Source organism: Phyllobates terribilis, unplaced genomic scaffold, assembly GCF_046119375.1.
Source record: "Phyllobates terribilis strain yellow unplaced genomic scaffold, ASM4611937v1 Scaffold_11__3_contigs__length_659146591, whole genome shotgun sequence".
Taxonomy (NCBI): domain Eukaryota; kingdom Metazoa; phylum Chordata; class Amphibia; order Anura; family Dendrobatidae; genus Phyllobates; species Phyllobates terribilis.
In genome coordinates this window covers 347,948,374-347,969,358 of record NW_027362771.1, presented here as the reverse complement: position 1 = coordinate 347,969,358, position 20,985 = coordinate 347,948,374, and the positions used below count along the sequence as shown (strand labels likewise).

General features: G+C 43.9%; 1 protein-coding gene across 2 annotated transcripts in view; it reads right to left on the bottom strand.

Annotated features, from left to right (window-relative positions):
* Positions 1-4,869: 4,869 nt before the first annotated feature.
* CUNH15orf39 (chromosome unknown C15orf39 homolog) overlaps positions 4,870-20,985 on the bottom strand; it is a 94,909-nt gene continuing 78,793 nt past the window's right edge. Inside the window, exon 3 of one of the 2 annotated variants that reach the window (XM_073652862.1) lies at positions 4,870-9,885. In XM_073652862.1, coding sequence (XP_073508963.1) covers positions 9,395-9,885 — 491 coding nt within the window. In that variant the 3' untranslated portion in view covers positions 4,870-9,394. The remainder of the gene's footprint in view (positions 9,886-20,985) is intronic. The other variant, XM_073652863.1, reaches the window with a different exon arrangement.

Here is a 20,985-nt window from a genome sequence, read left to right as displayed (position 1 = left end):
AGCCTTAATGTGTTTGTTAACTGGAAAGACCCAATTCCTTTGGGTCCTCAAAGCAGCAAACATTTCATCCAGCACCGTGAGCCACCTGTGCCTCCCCAATTTTCATCATACTCCAGACTGCACACAGATGTTCGTCTGTATCGTCTGATGAAAAATAATATTTTTTCCTCTCCTGGAAAAACCTGAGGCATTTCCTCTCATCCCTCCAGATCCAGGACAGAATAATATGGGCCTTCATCCTCTTCAGAGCTTAACTCCATCTCGCATCTGGGTATTTTATGACGAGACATAACATGTACTGTCTGAGGGGAGAATTAGATTGGAAACTGCACTTTGCGCTTCCTCTCTTATTTTGGATCTTATATCCGCCATGAAAGAGGACTGTTCATCCTTTAGGATTTTAGCACTACAGTCGATACATAGTTGCTTCTTATGTGTCTCAACCAATTTGGCATTACATGTAGCACATCTCCTGGTTCTTTTCTTTGTAAAAGAACCAGACCCTATAGGGGCTCTTCTGTCCTATAATCAAACAAATTAGAAAAGGTCTATAATTCCCTGAATTATTAAGAACTTACAAGGCCCAATGACTGCTCGGATGGCATTTCTATATGGGCAGAATGATACTACATGCCAAAACTGCACACACCAACATACCATAGCAAGAGGAGAATATATAGTTTATTACCTGTCCGTCAATCAGGAACACGCCCAGAAACCACCATCCTTAATCCCCTGTGTTCCACGCTGGAACGCACCCTGAACCTGCAGATCACCTTGCGTTTTCTCCTGGAAACCAGAAGTGTATTCCACCCTGGAACGCGTGCCGTTCACGTCACTGGAAGCACGCCCTGGGAAGCCACAGCAGGGAGCAGCGAGCCCTCCAAAGAGGGAAGTGGCATACGTCAGGAGCCACATCCTGCTTGTGAAGACCCGGGGTCTTCCATGGGTGAAACGCTACTCAGACAACACAGGGTGAGGATAAAACAGCGTGGCAATACTTTACTGAACCACAAAGCGGATAACAAACACTTAGAACAGTCCCAGCAAGTACCCAAGATGGTACAACATTAAGCAGTCTCACCCTTTCTTCTCCGCCCACCTGGGACAGAACAGCTGCGACTTTGGAGACTTCCAGGGCCGACTACCTCAACCAGTGGCCCCCCTCTTCTGGCGAGCCCCCACAGAGAGGAGGTAGCGGTGAGTTTAGGAAGCTAGCAGTCCATCGAGGTACAAGGACAGGAGGTGCTTCATCCAGTTTCCTCAGAGCATATTCCATTTCTTCCTTGCGAATAAACTCCACACATAATTGACAAAAACAGACTGGTATCCATTGCATCCACACAAGCCATCCTCTGCATCCTGTGGTTCCTGAATTAAATCTGATGAGTGTCGGTGGCCTGGCATTCATTCTGTTGAAGCTGGCACAGTTCTTGAAGTTCAAGTTTCTTGTTGCTGCTGCAGGTCCTCTCCGGTCTTCCTCCCAAGGCCGGGCTGGTGGGGTTGGACATGGTAGCATCCGAAACCCGCTGAGAATGCCTCACCTATGGTCTGCTGGGTCTGTCTACATGCACCCCTGGTTGTTGGGCCCTTTGGACGGTGTCTGCGAACACCAGTCCCCTGCAGCTCCCCCGGATCGGCCGGGCTGAGTAGTATCCCACCGCTGCCACCAATATGTGAAGACCCGGGGTCTTCCGTGGGTGTAACGCTACGCAGACAACACAGGGTGAGGGTAAAACAGCGTGGCAATACTTTATTGAACTACCAAGCGGACAATAAACACACGGAACAGTCCCAGCAAATACCCAAGATGGTACAGCATTACACAGTCTCAACCTTCCTTCTTCATCGGCCTGGGATAGAACAGCTGCGACTATGGAGACTTCCAGGGCCGACTACCTTAACCAGTGGCCCCTCGCTTCTGGCGGGCCCCCACAGAGAGGAGGTAGTGGCAAGCTTAGGACCTCCATCGAGGTACAAGGCCAGGAGACCCGAGGGTCCCAACCTGGCCTCTCCGAGATATTCCACGGGGCCAGATGACCGGTGGGTCCCAATCTGACTTCTCTGAATGGCTTCGTGGGTTGCAGGCGACCGGTGGGTCCCTCCTGGCAACCCCAAAGATATACGTAGTCTCTCTAATGGTCAATGGAGCAGATCCATATCTTTCCAGTCAGGCCGTACCCTTAGACTAGTATCATGTAGAATACAAATCTGTGTCTCTTTGGATGCCATGCAATCCATCTGCTGTCCTGAAGGATGTCTCTCATTCTCCTTCTAAAAAGTCTTTCCGACTCTCCTTGATTCTCTGTCCCAAGTCTGACTGCTACAGAAACGTATGTCCCTTCTGCATCTCTGGGCTCAGGCCACTGAATGGCAGAATTGCTCTCACACCCCCACCCCCGAAAGCTGTGTTCATTAGTGCAGGTATATCTTTCTCAGGTCAAGGGCATCACCTGGGTCTACATGTGAGACTCCCTGTGGTGAAGCTCCGCCGGACCTTCTTTCAACACTTACACATTGGGCCTAGACGATTTTTGAACAATGGTTAGAGGCTCTTCAGATACTAATGAGATCAGTGGAATGGTGGACACTTTACAAGTTAAATTAGTGTACATCAACTGACGAGCAAGCAGAACATTTATAAAACACAGCCAGCAATCTCTAATAAAACATAGTCTGGCTAATTAAGATTTTAAGTTGTATCGTCACAGCGCTCAACTTGACCCGGCTGAGGGACCCCTGCCCAGAGAGGTGTCAGCCATGAGCCTCTTGACAGGAGGAAGGGAAAGGATGAATCCCTCCCGATCCCGTTTCATGGTAAGCGTCCGCCGTTGGGCATCCTCTCACTTATCTGTCCTAGGGACAGGAGAAACACCAAGGGTGATGTGGGGGCTATTTAATCTCTCATGTGTTTCCCTTCCCTAGAGGATGAGATGGGCTACCTCCTGGTGTACGGTCAGGAGGGACATCCTGGAAGTAACATTTTTCTTTCCTGTCATGGCACATTGCACTAATTCCTGAAAAGCACCCGAAGGGTTAATAAACTGATAGTTTTGAATATGTTAAGGGGGGCTGTTTTTAAAATGGTATTACTTTGTTTTTTTTCCAATATATAGGCCCCCCCAAAGTCATTTCAAAACTGAATAGGTCAATAAAAAAATAAGTTTTGTAAATTTCCTTGAAGAAAATGAAAAATTACTGCTACATATTTAAACTTTCTAATATACTAACAAAATAAAAGAACGTTTTACAATTGGTGCTGATGTAAAGCAGACATGAGGTAAATGTTATGTATTAATGATTTTGCATGACATGATTGTCTGGATTAAAGGGATAATCATTCCGTTTGAAAATTGCTAATTTTTTTTAACAGTCAAATTTCTGATATTTTAATAAATGAATGCAAAACATATCGCCCTAAATTTACCGTTAAAGTACAATGTGCAAAAAAAAATAATCTCGAAATCATTGGGATATGTTGAAACACTCCAGAGTTACCACCACAAAGTGACATGCCAGATTTGAAAAATTTGTCTTCATCACTATATTTTCTGCCATTCCCCATTACTATAGGGCATAGAAAATGCCCAGCCTGGATGACACAGGATCATATACCCATTCTTTATATGTATGAAATCCATCTTCTTTTTATTTTGAAATTCTTGAAAGCAGATTATTCTGCAAAATTAAGTGACTCGCCCCCTGGGCCGTGGGGCACCCGGAACTGGGCTTCAGTGCGATGATGGGGGTAGTAGTGGCAACCTGATCCCGTGGCTCAGGGTGGTCAGACCAAATGCTGTGGCAGTCTATTTGTAGAGCTATGGATGTCCGACTACGCCACCCGTGGATTGCGGTCAGGGATGACCGCCGCTGCAAGGCAGACCACTGAGGCTGGTGTTGGTGTGCAGCACAAGGATAGGATAACTCCCCACGGGAAGAGTGTAGCCTCAGGGCAATGTAGGTTGATGTTGGGGGTGATGGTGTAGGCTGCAGTAATAAGAGTTTAGAGTCCGCTTCAAACAGTCCAGGGTCTTTATTGTAGGTATTACTACTGACCCAACAGGAGTACCGGGCAGGAATGGGCCTGGGTGTCTGAGGGAATTCGGGCGAGCCCCACTGGTCAGGGTGAGTGTGAAGGCCTACCGTTCTCTCTCTGCCCTTGCTGACTATCCCCCTTTTCGTGGTGTAATAGCCCACGTCCCTGAGCTGGCCGTGTACTTCGCCTGTATGGCTTGCGACTCGGACCTTAGGTACCTTTTGCTTTTCCGTGCTGTACCGGTCCCTCTGTGTGGCGGAGCCTCCAGGCTTCTTAGGCCAAGGGACCTGAAATCCCTTGCGGGTTGGTTATCTGCTGCTGGGCTGGCAACCCTGACAGCCTCGGACCCCAATGTCCAGTTGTGATTCTCTCAGCCAGGACCGGCTCTCGTCGCCTCTGTCCCTGGCTCGCAGCTTCTCCTCTGCCTCACGGACTCCTTGGCTACAGCTCAACTGTCCCTCCTTCTCTGGGACTAGTCTCAGTCCTGTGCTAGGTCATCCAGTTCTCTCTAACCCTGCCCCCAGTTCCAGCTTTTATAGGGGCAGCTTGCTCCCCCTACTGGCCTGGGACAAGAGGTGCTGTATGCTAATTGTCCCTGACCAGGGAACCTCCCTCCTGCTCTCAAGACACAGTCTTTAATATTTGGGGCATCCAGGCCTGGGGTGACACATAAGCGCAAGTATTTTTTTCATTTTGTAGGGAGGATTTTTCAGGAGTCACATCAATGTGTGATGTGTTCGACTTTGATCATGTCAATTAACTACAATTTATCACTATTATGCTTCTAACATCCTACTATGGCGTAATTGTATAAGAATAAAGCCAATGTACCATCCCTTTGTTTGGTTTAATATGTAGCTTGTGGTACTTTTACACGCTGTTCAGTTTACTATTGTAAATATACCGAGACTGATTGATCAAATTTATAAAAATACAAAATGCAATTTTAGCATGGTCATGTTGTTCTTTTAATTTATGACTAGTAGGCACTTCTTGCATGTAAAATATAAAAATTTACAACCATTGCACATTACAAACAGCTTAAAATAAATGTACATCTTTCTATCAGTTCAGACAAGAATTGGCCCAAATTAGCCCTCTTGATGCAACGTGCATCATTATTTGACCATGTGTATAAATACAACCGTATAAAAACATCCTTACCATACATGGCCCTTAAGAAAAAGGAAAATAATTGTTACTAAAAATTGAGAACAACTCTTCCACAACAAATATGTGGCTTTGTACTTTAATCACAGGTTAGGACTTTTGGTTGTGTTAAGAAGAATAATGCACAGTTTATTCAATATAAGAATTATCCAGATGTAGTTTATCCAACGGCAAATTACAATATGCATAGCTGAGGTGGTAATCAAGTGTGAAACTTGGTGTAAGGAAAAGGGGTTGTTCCTAGCAGTTAAGATGGCCGAATGCCATTGGCAACGTTTCGCTCTACATTACTTTTTGTTCATAGTGCATGGACTACCATTAGGATAAGCTTCTCCTGTCTGGCTGCTTATAGATGGTTAAGAATTAGTGATGAGCGAGCGTGTATTATTAACCCTTTCGCCGAGCACGCTCGTGTGCTCGCTGAGTATTTGCAGGGTGCTTGGCATTTATGTTAGTATGTGTCACAGCTGTGTAACAACCGTGACACATGCAGCCACGGCGACACTAACATAAATGCTGAGCACGCCGCAAATACTCGGCGAGTACCCGACTGTGCTCGCCGAAAGGGTTAACAATACATGCTCGCTCATCACTATTACTAATTCAAAGGATTCATAAGATTAAATTATTCCAATGAAAATTAAATGGGGTAGGATGTGAATCTAAACTTTCAAACACCACACTTTTTGAATTTTGTCTTAAATCGGCTGTCTTAACTAAAGAAATAATCTAAATTGATATCTCTATCAATACCATATGACTGCTTTTCAGTCAACATAGCACTGGCAGAATGGAAGTCGGAAAGAATGTAAAAATATAGAAAACTAGTCTCTGAATTAGTCCTTAAAGAGGACTGATCATCAAAAATCCACGTATTAAAAAAATAATAAGTGTTATTCTGTGTGTATGTACTGTTTTACATTACTTAAAGGGTATGTGCACACGATGCAGAAATGAAGCAGAAAATTTCTGCATCATTTCTGCATCTCCCTGGCAGAAAAAACGCATGCAGATTGTGCATGCGTTTTTCCTGCAGAATACATGCGGATCCACATGCAGATTCACATGCGTTTCCGCATGCAGATTGACAAGCGCTTTCCAGGCGATGTTAGCATCACCTGGAAAGTGCTTGATAACTAGGTCACACTGTATAAATCCATGCAAACAGCATGGATTTATACAGTGTGAACCGAGAGAGTGTATATACTTACCTCCGATGGCCCGCGCTGTCCTGCTCACTCCGTTCTCCCGGCTGCCGGCAACTTTGAATTGAAAGACCTGCCGACGTCAGCGTCACGTGACCCGTCACATGACTCTGACGTCACCGCAGGTCCTACAACTCACTGCAAGTGCCGGGAACCAAGCGGGAGCGCAGCGCGGGCCGACAGATGGTAAGAATACATTTATTTTTTATTTTATTCTTCTTTTTACAGCTTTTTCAATGGTACCTGGGTGTGGATGAGACTCTCCTCTCCTCCACACCCGGGTACCATCCGCACATTAGAACGCACCAATTACGCAAGTACAAATGCTGTCTTGCGGAATTGGCGCGTTCTAATGCAAGTCAATGGCGGCGAAATCGCCGCGTTTCCGCAAAATTAATTGACATGCTGCGGATTTTTGACCGCAGCGTTAACGCTGCGGAAAAATCCGCATCATGGGCACAGCACATGCGGATTTCCATTGGGGAACATTGCTGCCCTTCTACCATGCGTTTTTCATGCGTTTCCGCGGCGTTTACGCAACTGCAAAAACGCCGCGGAAACGCATGAAATACGCATCGTGTGAACACAGCCTAAAAGTCAGTATCTAGCTAAAAATTGTTAATTTATATAAATATCTTGTATGTACATAAATATCAGAGACCAGTGATAATGTTACTTTATTAGTAGAGGTTTTCCTGCCTCTGAGCAGTGCTTCACTGTCTTTCACTATGCCCCCAAGTAGTAGCACAAACATTATCTGTACAGCTAGGACCCAGCTCTCTCTGCTCACCGCATATTGATCACTTACGGACTCTGAAGTGAAGTGCGACGAAATGTTGGGAGCTGGTGGCAAGTTTCAGAAGATAGTCAGATTTCTATACCATTTGCGTGCCCTTCATATGGTATGCAAGTGCCTTTTATCTATTTTTTTAATTAATTAAATTTATTATTTTTTCGTGTGTGTAATATTAAAATTAAAAAAGTCTAACTTTTTGAGAACAAGTACTCTTTAAAAGGAGTTTCACATTTAAAAATCATGAACAAAATTCAAGTGTGAAATCTTGTTAAAGGGAACCCGTCAAAAGAAATAAAAATGTTAACGTGCAGATAAGCGGTTAATCTGCAGGTTAACTGCGTTATGATGCCGCCTGGTGCCTGCACGCAGCCGAATGCTGCAATGAGAAAATTAACTTTATTCTCCCGGTGCATTCGGTATTCAGTCATGGGGCGGGGCCGGTTCAGTCATTGCTCTGGGTATACAGAGCGGCCGCTGTAACTGCGCCCCATGACTGACAGCCGGCCACAATGCAGAGCTAGTGTCAGTCGGGGCCGGGGGCATGGTTACAGCAGTCGCTCTGTATACACACAGAGCGATGACTATAACGGCACCACCCCCACCCCCATGGCTCAATTTCGAATGCTGGCGGGGAGAATAAAGTTCATTTTCTCCCCGCTGCATTTGGCTGCGTGCAGGCAAGGGGCAGCATAATAACCTGCAGATTAACAGCGTTATTTCTGGTGACAAGTTCCCTTTAAAACATATCTCCACTTTCAAAAAACTTCAACTTTACCGTACATTACGGGAAAAGATGTACTGCATTATGGCTACAGCAGGGGCTAAGCAGGAAGTGAATGACTTCCACCACTCCTTGGAAACCTGAACTAGGCAAAATGTAGAATGTAATATTTAGGCTACTTGGTTGCATGACTGCAAAGTTTGGATTTCTTCAACAGAGCAACATGAGTGCGAGAAATGCATAATGTATATCAAATACACTACAAAATATATGCATTCATATATGCATTAAACATTTCACGTACATTTAAAAGTTGTGTAATTTTGCTTAAAAGGGAATCCGTCAGCAGGTTTTTGCTATGTAATTTGAGGAGACCATGATGTAGGGGCTGAGATACTGGTTCCAGCGATGTATCACTTACTATGCTGTGTGTTGATGTTTCAATAAAATCAGTGTTTTATCAGCAGCAGATTATCACTAGAAGACTAGGTGTCTTGATTCCTAGTCCAACCACGCCCGCAGCACTGATTAGCAGCTCCTGTCATTATACAATGTACACAGAAAGTTGATAATTAGTGGTATGGGTGGGGTTACACAGGACTCCGCATCCTGAACACTGCCAGACCTACAGCAAATAAAACTGTGATTCTATCACAACTGCTGCACCCACTAAACTAAGCGATACAGCACTTTAATGGGTCTCCATCCCTACATCATGCTGCTGTCAGATTACATAGCAAAACCTGCTGACATATTCCCTTTAAAGTGGTGATATGTTTTAATAAAACTGGAAGAATAGCCAATTGCAACATTACTACATTATTTTCTTGTAACAAAGCCAATGACAAACCATATTATTATACACATGAAAATACTTAAGAAAACAAGAAAAGACGGCATTAAGTCACCTTTTATATATTTAAGAGAAACTTCTTAATATAAAATTTACTATAACAACATACTGGATTCCAGGATACCTGGTTAAAATGTACATAAAATTACCTCCTGAAACCATCAAGGAGGTTACAGGAAATGTAAAAGAGGTACATTTTTTTTTTTTTATCTGCAATTACATTTTCCTCACAAAAGGAGAAAAAAATGAAAATTTTTAAATAGAAACAGAGCTGTGGAGTCAGAGTTGCTGGGTCAGTTTATATTGAAGTCAGTCAGTAAAAATGTGCTGATTCCAGCTTAGAAAAATGCACTGCTAATATGGAGTAATTTATTAACTTTCATACAAAAAAGAAAAATGTATAACTGCTAATAAAAATGTTATTTATCAATATAAGTATCCTAGTTATTAAATAAAAATGATCTAGTTATTTTACCATTTTATTACAGCTATTTTGTTAAGGAGAAGGAGCTTGGCTTACCCACTCCACAGCCCTGAATAGAAATGTTTCGCTAGTCACTGTGCTATAGACCTGCCAGGGATATTGTGTAACCACTGTTTTAAAAAGACTGGTTTATTCATCCACTCGGAGCCAGCCTTTCTCATAGTCCTGCAGTAGTTCCAAAAAATAGCGCGTGCCTGGCTCATCGTCATACCACACCTCAAACTGTGTGTCACGTGGGTTACGTGAACGTAGGTGCACCCGTAGAACTCTACCTCGAAACCAGACTTCTTGCTCACCATCATCAAACAAGTGTAAGATACGTTTCCCGACTAGATTTGGAAAACGTTTACTTGTACGTCGCTGTCTTCTTTTCTTGTAAGTAAACACTCGGCATGCTCTATTTTGTTTCCTGCGACAAACTGGACTTTTCTGTAGCTTGTCCTTCTTCTGAGGAGTCTTTGGACTTTGAGTCTTATATACATGGATGCCGGAATGCTTGCGAACTCTCCGCAGCTTTAGAATTAGGGAATTTTTAACTTTCCTCGGTGAGGCACTTTGTGGTTCCTTTGAAGAATCTGTTATTTTGAGTTGCTCTTTTCCTATACTTCGTGAACTTTTACCTGTGAAATTGTATAGATATTTGATTAAAGTTACAAAAAATGTGTTCAGGAAAATAAAATACATTATACACAAAGTCAACCAGTTTATCTCTTGCAAAACACAATCCGTTATTTTTTGTCCTTGCAAAAGATTTTATATCGGAAAAACCATAAGGCCCTTATATATAAGATTTAGGGAACATTGCAGATCAATAGTCACAGGTAAAGGCTTTATTAGACTTAATGAGCACATGAAAACAGAACACAATTCTGATCCCAAAGCCTTGTGCTTTGCAGGATTAGAACAGGTGGAGCTACCAAGTAGAGGTGGAAATTTGAATAATCTGCTATTAAGAAGAGAGACTAGGTGGATTTTGCAATTAAAAGCTCAAGGTGTTACTGGTCTAAATGATACGGTAGAAATGACCATGATTTTATAATTTTTTATAATGTTTAATAGTTTTTAATATTAGTTGTATTATGGATGTGACATGGGGAATAGAGGTGTGTTTTCTATATAAGAACCATGCCCCCATGTGTAATTTGTATTTGGACCCGTTGAAGCACCAGCTTGGTGCGAAACGGCCGTCGTCCTGAAGGACCCCCGCCTCCCCGGCTCCATGTTTTAAAATTGTGTGTAAAGAATAACGGATCTTCATATTTGCTGGAGTGCCGCCTTCTATCTACTAACAGGATATTTAAGGAAAAATCTTTCTTCGGGCAGAGCACCTGCTGATTAGGGATCCCTGACTATTTGTGACTGACGCTCATTGGACTGCAAAAAGGTATGTGATTGGAATAAGTGCCGATTTTTCATTTTCTATTTATTTGCATTACATTACGAGTAGTGTTGAGCATTCCGATACTGAAATATCGGGTATCGACCGATATTCGCTGTATCGGAGTTCCGATACTGAGTTCCGATACTTTTACAATATCGAATACCGGAATCGGAAGTTCACATAATGCCTGCACTCTGCAGTGTCTCTGAAGGATGACAAGCTGGATGGCAGCGCTCAGCTGCGATCCAGCCTGTCATCAGAATGCCATCCCAGCGTGGGAGAATTCTCCTGCTCAAGCGCTGACATTACATTATCTCCCTTACATTACAATTAAATGGAATAGCAGGAATTAATATATTTTTAAGACGTTAATGCCACAACCATAGTGGTTTTGGCATTACAGTGGTTGCCAAATCGATGGGAACAGTGCTCACAGTGAAACATGAAAAGTCGGCAATTCATCAGCGGCATATACCGGTACCCGACAATTTAGAACAGAAAGAATAGAGCTTCACACACAGATTAGATAGATAGAAACATGTCAGTCACATATATAAGAAGTACAGTGACAGTGTTGGTTACTGTACTTGTCATTTAGTGTTAAAAAATTTATTTAAAAAAATAACAGTGTTTTCATGCACCGTACCTTTGAAAAAGCCGGCTGGCAATTCATCAGCGGCATACATCGGTACCCGACAATTAAGAACAGAAATATAGAGCATCACACATAGATTAGATAGATATTATATATGTGACTGACATGTTTCTAAGTACAGTGACAGTGTTGGTTACTGTACTTGTCATTTAGTGTTAAAATAAAGGATTTATTAAAAATAAAATTGGCGTGGGATCCCCCATAATTTTAGTCTCTAGCGGAGGTTAAGCAGACGGCTGGGGCAGATGTTTGAAGCCTGGGAAGGGGGTAATACCCACGGAGCTTCCCAGGCTACTAATATCAGCCCCCAGCTGAATACCTAGCCTTTACTAGCTATTAAAATGGGGGACCCCAAAAAATATGACGTGGGGTCCCCCTATTTTAATAGCTAGCAAAAGCTAGGCAGACAGCTGGGGGCTGATATTAATAGCCCAGGAAGGGTGCCATGAATATTGGCCCCCTCCCAGGCTAGAAACACCAGCCGTCCCAGAAATGGCGCATCCATAGGATGCGCCAATTCTGGCACTTAGCCTCGCTCTTCCCACTGCCCTGTAGCGGTGGCAGTGGGGTAATAGGGCTGGGGTTGATATCAGCTTATAATGCCAGCTGACATCAAGCCCAGGTTAGTAATGGAGAGGCGTCTATAAGACACCCCCATTACTAACCCCATAGTCAAAGTTAAAAAAAAACACAAACACCCAGAATAAAGTCCTTTAATTGAAATAAACACACAATTCTTTATTGTTCTAAATTAAACCATACTTACCATCACGCCCATTCCAGCTGAAGCCAACGATCTCCTGCAATAAAAGAAAAATAATAAAGCAACATCATCCTTACCTTTCCATGGTTCCCAGGACAGCTTCAGCTCTACTACATTCACATGACAGGCTGGATCGCAGCCGAAAGCTGCCATCCAGCCTGTTATCCCGCAGACACTGAGAAACGCAGGCATGCTTGCGCTCCTCAGTGTCAGGCTGTGACGGCATCCAGATGAGCCGACAATGAACTCAGCTCACCTCATGCACGTCACTGACAGCGTGGGAGAATTCTCCTGCGCATGCGGTGAGCGTGAGAGACTCGACTCATCGGGATGCCGTCACAGCCTGACACTCAGTGTGTGCGGGATGACCGGCTGGATGGCAGCTTTCTGCTGCGATCCAGCCTGTCATCTCGATGTAGCAGAGCTGGAGCTGTCCTGGGAACCATCCAAAGGTAAGGATGATGTTGGTTTATTATTTTTCTTTTATTGCAGGAGATCGTTGGCTTCTGCTGGAATGGGCATGATGGTAAGTATGGTTTAATTTAGAACAATAAAGAATTGTGTGTTTATTTCAATTAAAGGACTTTATTCTGGGTGTTTGTGTTTTTTTTAAATACTGTACTTTACTAGAAATTCATGGCGGTCATGTCTAATATTGGCGTGACCCCATGAATTTTGGGCTTAGGGCCAGCTGATAATACCAAGCTGGCCCTAACCCCATTATTGCCCAGTGAGCCACCGCACCAGGGCCCTGGATGAGTTGGGTTCTATGAACTTACCATTTTCCGGGGTGGCTGCGGACTGCAATTTGCAGTGGGGGGGGGGCCCAGAAAGCTTGGGCCTCCCTGCGCTGCAGATTCCAGCCCTCAGCTGCCTAGTTGTACCTGGCTGGACACAAAAATAGGGCGAAGCCCCACGTATTTTTTTTTTTTAATTATTTCATGAAATTCATGAAATAATTAAGAAAAAAAGGGCTTCCCTATATTTTTGTGTCCAACCAGGTACAAATAGGCAGCTGGTGGTTGGGGGCAGCCCGTTCCTGCCTGCTGTACCTGGCTGGACACAAATATAGTGCGAAGCCCCACGTCAATTTTTTTAAAATTATTTCAGGAAATTCATGAAATAATTAAAAAAAAAATAAAAAAAAAAAACACAACACCCGAAATAAACACACAATTCTTTATTGTTCTAAATTAAACCATACTTACCATCACGCCCATTCCAGCTGAAGCCAACGATCTCCTGCAATAAAAGAAAAATAATAAAGCAACATCATCCTTACCTTTCGATGGTTCCCAGGACAGCTCAAGCTCTGCTACAGCTCACCGCATGCGCAGGAGAATTCTCCCACGCTGTCAGTGATGTGCATGAGGTGAGCTGAGTTCATTGTCGGCTCATCTGGATGCCGTCACAGCCAGACACTGAGGAGCGCAAGCAAGCCTGTGCTTCTCAGTGTCTGCGGGATGACAGGCTCGATGGCAGCTTTCTGCTGCGGTCCAGCCTGTCATCTCGATGTAGCAGAGCTGGAGCTGTCCTGGGAACCATGGAAAGGTAAGGATGATGTTGCTTTATTATTTTTCTTTTATTGCAGGAGATCGCTGGCTTCAGCTGGAATGGGCGTTACGGTAAGTATGGTTTAATTTAGAACAATAAAGAATTGTGTGTTTATTTCAATTAAAGGACTTTATTCTGGGTGTTTGTGTTTTTTTTTAACTTTGATTATGGGGTTAGTAATGGGGGTGTCTTATAGACGCCACTCCATTACTAACCTGGGCTTGATGTCAGCTGGCATTATAAGCTGACATCAACCCCAGCCCTATTACCCCAATGCCACCGCTACAGGGCAGTGGGAAGAGCGAGGCTAAGTGCCAGAATTGGTGCATCCTATGGATGCGCCATTTCTGGGGCGGCTGACAGCTGGTGTTTCTAGCCTGGGAGGGGGCCAATATTCATGGCACCCTTCCTGGGCTATTAATATCAGCCCCCAGCTGTCTGCCCAGCCTTTGCTAGCTATTAAAATAGGGGGGGTCCCCCATTTTAATAGCTAGTAAAGGCTAGATATTCAGCTGGGAGCTGATATTAGTAGCCTCGGAAGATCCATGGGTATTACCCCCTTCCCAGGCTTCAAACATCTGCCCCAGCCATCTGCTTAACCTCCGGTAGAGACTAAAATTATGGGGAACCCCACGCCAATTTTTCTTTTCAAGAAATCCTTTATTTTAACACTAAATGGCAAGTACAGTAACCAACACTGTCACTGTACTTATTATATATGTGACTGACATGTTTCTATCTATCTAATCTATGTGTGAAGCTCTATCTTTCTGTTCTAAATTGTCGGGTACCGCTGCTGAATTGCCGGCCGGCTTTTTTAAAGAGACGGTGCATGAAAACTCTACTATTTTTTAAAAAAAAATCCTTTACACACTTTGATTATGGGGTTAGTAATGGGGGTGTCTTATAGACGCCACTCCATTACTAACCTGGGCTTGATGTCAGCTGGCATTATAAGCTGACATCAACCCCAGCCCTATTACCCCAATGCCACCGCTACAGGGCAGTGGGAAGAGCGAGGCTAAGTGCCAGAAATGACAAGTACAGTAAGCAACACTGTCACTGTACTTATTATATATGTGACTGACATGTTTCTATCTATCTAATCTATGTGCGAAGCTCTATTCTTTCTGTTCTAAATTGTCGAGTACCGGTGTATGCCGCTGCTGAATTGACGGCTTTTCATGTTTCACTGTGAGCACTGTTCCCATCGATTTGGGCAACCACCTCCCCCAATACATTCTACATTATTGTTAGTTGTTTTCCTTCATGTAGAATTAACCTACAACGAAAGAAAGGGTTTATTTTCATTCCGATATTTGTGTCCCATTGACTTGCATTGGTTTCCGGTATCGGAATCGGCGATATCCGATACTTTTTGAGTATCGGCCAGATCCAATCCGATCCGATATTTCCTGACATCGGAAGGTATCGCTCAACACTAATTACGAGGTCCATTTTCACCTATTACCCTTGTGAAAATTAAACATCTTAGGCCAAAGCAACATTTTTGTGGAAAAAATGTCATTTTGTGGCTCAATATTATAACTTTTTGTGAAGCACTTGTGGGTCCAAAATGGTCACTAAACCCCTAGATAAATTTATTAAGGGTGATAGATTCCAAAATGGTGTCATTTGTTGGTGATTTATGCTGTTTTGGCACCTCACGGGCTCTGCAAATGCTATGGAATCTTCAATTTCAGCCAAAAATACTCTCCAAAAAATCGAATGGTGCTCTCTCTTCCGAGCCCTGCAAATGCCAAAACAGGATTTCTGTCTTTAGGAGAAATTGCATAATAAAATGTAAGTATAATTTTCTCTTATTACATCTTATGAAAATATTAAATTTAGGGCTACATCAATATTTTAGTGGAAAAACTATCATTTTTTCATTCTACCTTGTGTTAAATCCCATGAAACACCTGAAGCGGTTAACTTTCTAACGGCAGTTTTAACGACCTTCACGACCTTTGACGTATATTTATATCAAAGGTCGTGTCCCTGCCTTTGGTGTCGGTTTGCATGCGGAGGCCACAACTTTCCCTGCACATGATGACTGATTTAATCAGCCATCATGTGCCTTGAACAGCTATCGGTTGTGTGGTGCTGTTAACCTGTTAAATGCCTTTGTTAATCACTGCTGGCTGGATTTAACACGTGCCGGCCGGAAGCACGTCATTCATCCCATCGGTGCCCCTATCACGTGATCGCGGGGAGCCGATGGGTTGTCATGACAGCCAGGGGTCTGCTGATGAACCCATGCTTGTCACTACGATTCTCCTGTGAATGCCGGAGGTGAACAGCGACGTAATAGTGATTTCTGCTATACATGCAGTGGGTACGTAAAATATTCAGACCCCTTTAAATGTTTCACTCTGTTTCATTGCAGCCATTTGGTAAATTCTAAAAAAGTTCATTTTTTTCTCATTACTAATGTACACTCTGCACCCCATCTCGACTGAAAAAAACCCAGAAATGTAGAAATTTTTGCAAATTTATTAAAAAAGAAAAACTGAAATATCAAATGGTCATAAGTATTCAGACCCTTTGCTCAGTCATGAGTAGAAGCACCCTTTTGAGCTAGTACAGCCATGAATCTTCTTGGGAATGATGCAACAAGTTTTTCACACCTGGATTTGGGGATCCTCTGCCATTCTTCCTTGCAGATCCTCCCCAGTTCCGTCAGGTTGGATGGTGAACGTTGGTGGACAGTCATTTTCAGGTCTCTCCAGAGATGCTCAATTGGGTTTAGGTCAGGGCTCTGGTTGGGCCAGTCAAGAACGGTCACAGAGTTGTTCTTAAGCTGTTATTTTAGCTGTGTCCTTAGGGTCATTGTCTTGTTGGAATGTGAACCTTCGGCCAAGTCTGAGGTCCAGAGCACTCTGGAAGAGGTTTTCATACAGGATATCTCTGTACTTGGCTGCATTCATGTTTCCTTCAATTAAAATCAGTCGTCCGGTCCCTGCAGCTGAAAAACACCCCCATAGCATGATGCTGCCACCACGTTTCACTGTTGGGATGGTATTGGGCAGGTGATGAACAGTGCCTGGTTTTCTCCACACATACCGCTTAGAATTATCGCCAAAAAGTTCTATCTTCGTCTCATCAGACCAGAGAATCTTATTTCTCATAGTCTGGGAGTCCTTCATGTGTTTTTCAGCAAACTATGTGGGCTTTCCTATGTCTTGCACTGAGGAGAGGCATCCGTCGGGCCACTCTGCCATAAAGGCCCGAGTGGTGGAGGGCTGCAGTGATAGTTGACTTTGTGGAACTTTCTCCCATCTCCCTACTGCATTTCTGGATCTCACTCACCGTGATCTTGGGGTTGTTCTTTACCTCTCTCACCAAGGCTCTTCTCCCACGATTGCTCAGTTTGGCTGGACGGCCAGGTCTAAGAAGACTTCTGGTGGTCCCAAACTTCTTCCATTTAAGGATTATGGAGGCGACTGTGCTCTTAGGAACCTTGAGTAATGCAGAAATTCTTTTATAACCTTAGCCAGATCTGTGCCTTGCCACAATTCTGTCTCTGAGCTCCTTGGGCAGTTCCTTTGAGCTCATGATTCTCATTTGATCTGACATGCACTGTGAGCTGTGAGGTCTTATATAGACAGGTGTGTGGCTTTCCAAATCAAGTGCTATCAGTTTAATTAAACAGAAGCTGGACTCCAATGAAGGAGTAGAACCATCTCAAGGAGGATCACAAGGAAATGGACAGCATGTGACTTAAATAGGAGTGTCTGAGCAAAGGGTCTGAATACTTATGACCATGTGATTTCAGTTTTTCTTTTAATAAATTTGCAAACATTTGTACATTTCTGTGTTTTTCAGTCAAGATGGGGTGCAGCGTGTACTTTAATGAGAAAAAAAATAAACTTTTCAGAATTTACCAAATGGCTGCAATGAAACAGAGTGAAACATTTAAAGGGGTCTGAATACTTTCCGTACCCACCGTAGCAGTGCTGCGGCACTGCTATGCATAGCATAAGTGATCAGATGATTGCAACTTCAAGTCTCCCAAGGTGACTGTTAACCCCTTCACCATCTTGGGTTTTTCAGTTTTTGCGTTTTCGTTTTTTTGCTCTCCTTCTTACCAGAGCCATAACTTTTTTATTTTCCCGTCATTATGGCCATGTGAAGGCTTGTTTTTTGCAGAACCAGTTCTACTTTTGGACGACAGCATTGGTTTTACCATATCGTGTACTGGAAAACGGGAAAAAAAATTCCAAGTGCGGTGAAAATGCAAAAAAAAAGTGCAATTCCACTATTTTTTTTTTACCATGTTCACTAAATGCTAAAACTGACCTGCCATTATGATTTGGAAAATTCATTACGAGTTCGTAGATACCAAACATGTATAGTTTTTTTTTTATTATTTTTTTAATTTAAGTGATGAAAAAAAATCCAAAGTTTGTAACAAAAAACAAAATGATGCCCATAGAGGCTCCATTTTTCAGGATCTGGGGCTGGGTGAAGGCTTTTTTTTTTTTGGGCGCCGAGCTGATGTTTTTATTCATACCATTTTGGGATAGATACGATCTTTTGATCGCCCATTATTACATTTTATTGCAATGTTGCCGAGACCAAAAAAACTTAATCCTGGCATTTTTGCTTTTTTTCTTACGCCATTTACAGATTTAATTAATTATTTTTATATATTGATAGATCGGGTGATTCTGAATGTGGCGATACCAAATGTGTATTTTTTATATATTTTTTTAATTGTTTTGAATAGGGTGAAAGGGGGGTTATTTGAACTTTTATATTTTTTATAAAAAACATTATTTTTTTTACTTTTTAATTGCTTCAATAGTCTCCATAGGAGACTTGAGGCTGCAATCATCTAATCACGTGTTACAAATAGCAGCACTTCAGCTATCAGCATATCAGAATTTCAGCTATCAGCCCTGCTATTTGTAACAAAAATGCTCATCTGCTGTACGCGCTAGCCATGGGGCGGCGCTCAAAGCAGTTTCGCAATAACAACCACAGGGGTCTCATGCAGACCCAGGGTTGGCAAGCCAACCCATCGGCGCCCGCGATCAAGTGATGGACGCCGATGCGTGGAGCTAATGACTTGCATCCGGTTTGTGCGAGTTAAATACTGTTGTCAGAGATTGACAGCAGAATTTAACTAGTTAACAGCCGCAAGTGGATTGCGATAACAGCCGCAAGTGGATTGAGATTACACCCGTGGCTGTTAGGGGCACAGGACAGCTGATCAGATCAGCTGTCATGTGCGGGAATAGGTGCGTGCTCAGCACCGAAGCCTGCATCAAAAAGAAGGGTAGTCATAGGTCATAAAGGGGTTAAATTCAGTCTAAAGTAAAAAAAAAAAAAAAGTTTTAAAAATATGAAAAAAAAAAAACTTTAACTCACCCCTTTTTGCCCCATTAAAAATAAAATCTACATATTTGGTATCGCTGCGTTCATAAAATTCTGATCAATAAAAATATAAAATGAATTAATTCGATCAGTAAACGGCGTAAAGAGAAAAAAAAACAAAGCCAGAATTATGTTTTTTTGGGCCGCAGGAGCATTTCAATAAAATACAATAAGAGATGATCAAAACACTGTATCTATCCCAAAATTGTATCACTAAAAACGTCTTCTCAGGGCGCAAAAAAAAGCCATCACCCAGCCCCAGATCCCGAAAAATGAAAACGCTACAAGTTTCGGAAAATGGCAGTATAAGCGCAAGCTTTTTTCTTACAAATTTCCAATTTTTTTTTTTTCACTATTTTAAATCCTCCAGCACTGACGGGCTGGAGGATTTGATCAGGAATCAACTCCCACTATGTTCTCATACCCCAGTACACATTATTATTATTATTTATTGTTATAGCGCCATTTATTCCATGGCGCTTTACATGTGAAAAGGGGTATTCATAGCAAAGACAAGTACAATAATCTTGAACACAATGTGACAGCAACTGGTACAGGAGGAGCGAGGACCCTGCCCGCGAGAGCTCACAATCTATAAGGGATGGGTGAGAATACATTAGGTGAGGGTAGAGCTTGTCATGCAGCGTTGGTTACTGCAGGTCAGAGGAGGAAAAGAGCAGGAGCAGGGCTCTGTGGAGCTCTGCTCCAGGAGGCGGGCCTAGCCTGAGAGGCCCAAGACAGAGAGAAGACAGGGAGCTGGGCTGCTGCATGGGCTCTGCTCCACAGGCAGGCTCTGTCAGGAGGACTGGGCCTGAAGGAAGAGGGAAGAAGGAAGGGGAGCAGAGGAGGCTCCAGGAACACAGAGGAAAGAAGGGACCCCAGGGGTGTGGACCGGCTGGTAGCCACCATACGCCCGTATCTACCTGCGTAGAGGGGTCAGGCCAAGGGGGAGACCGGTCCCCGAAACTAGTGGAGGCGGGGAACTACCCTCAGCTAGAAACCGGAGGCTGTGACATTTCATGTGGCGCAGCCCCTCGCTACACCCGATATGAAGGCACCATATAGGGTCAGGGAAACTGGCGCCGAAGTTTACCCAGAGAAGTCCCAAGGCAGCTGGACAGAAGCGTGGTCAGTGGTGGGGTATGACAGGCCAGAGGAAGGACACGAGAAGGGGGTCCTGCGAAGCGCTCCAAAATGATCTGAGAGTTGGCCGAGCCCCCTCACCTGGTGAACATGGTGTGACGCGGGAAGTTACAGCCGGCCGGAGTAACGTGGAGTAACGAACTGTGAGTAAAGATCCTGGACTGCATTACAGAGACTCTGAGTTATTATTCCCGCGCACCATCACCCCCATCATTCACCTACACTGCCCTGGGGCTACACTCTTCCCGTGGGGAGTTATACCATCCCTGTGCTGCTCACCAACACCAGCCCCAGCGGTTTGCCCTGCAGCGGCGGTTCATCCTGAAAGCAATCCACGGGTGGCGTAGTCGGACATTCGAAAATAACGAAAACCATATCAATAGACTGCCACTGGTTTGACCACCCTGAGCCACGGGACCGGGTCATCGCCACGGTGACTACAACCCCCAGAATGAATCCCACCAAAGGCCCGGTTCCGGGTTCCCCACGCGGCCCAGGGGGCGAGTCAACTTTGGTTCTAGCTTGGGGAGCTGTGTAGTTGTAGATTTACTTCGTACAGCGGTGGGTGTGCTGCCATCACCCTGTATTATGGTCAAGAAAAGGACATCCCTCTTGTCCTACTGGAGCACCAGAAAATTGTCGCTTCACTGGGCTCTGCTCTCACCCTCTCTGAGCAGCAGCCCAATCAGCGACCTCTGGAGGCCTTTCCGGTGTCTGCGCACAGTAACACATGCTGCAGTAGCTCTGGCAGAGAGGGATTTGAAGAGTGGGATGCTGATGTAGAAGTTATCTACCTAGAGGTGATAACCCTGATCCAGCAGTGGGTGCACCAAATCCTACAC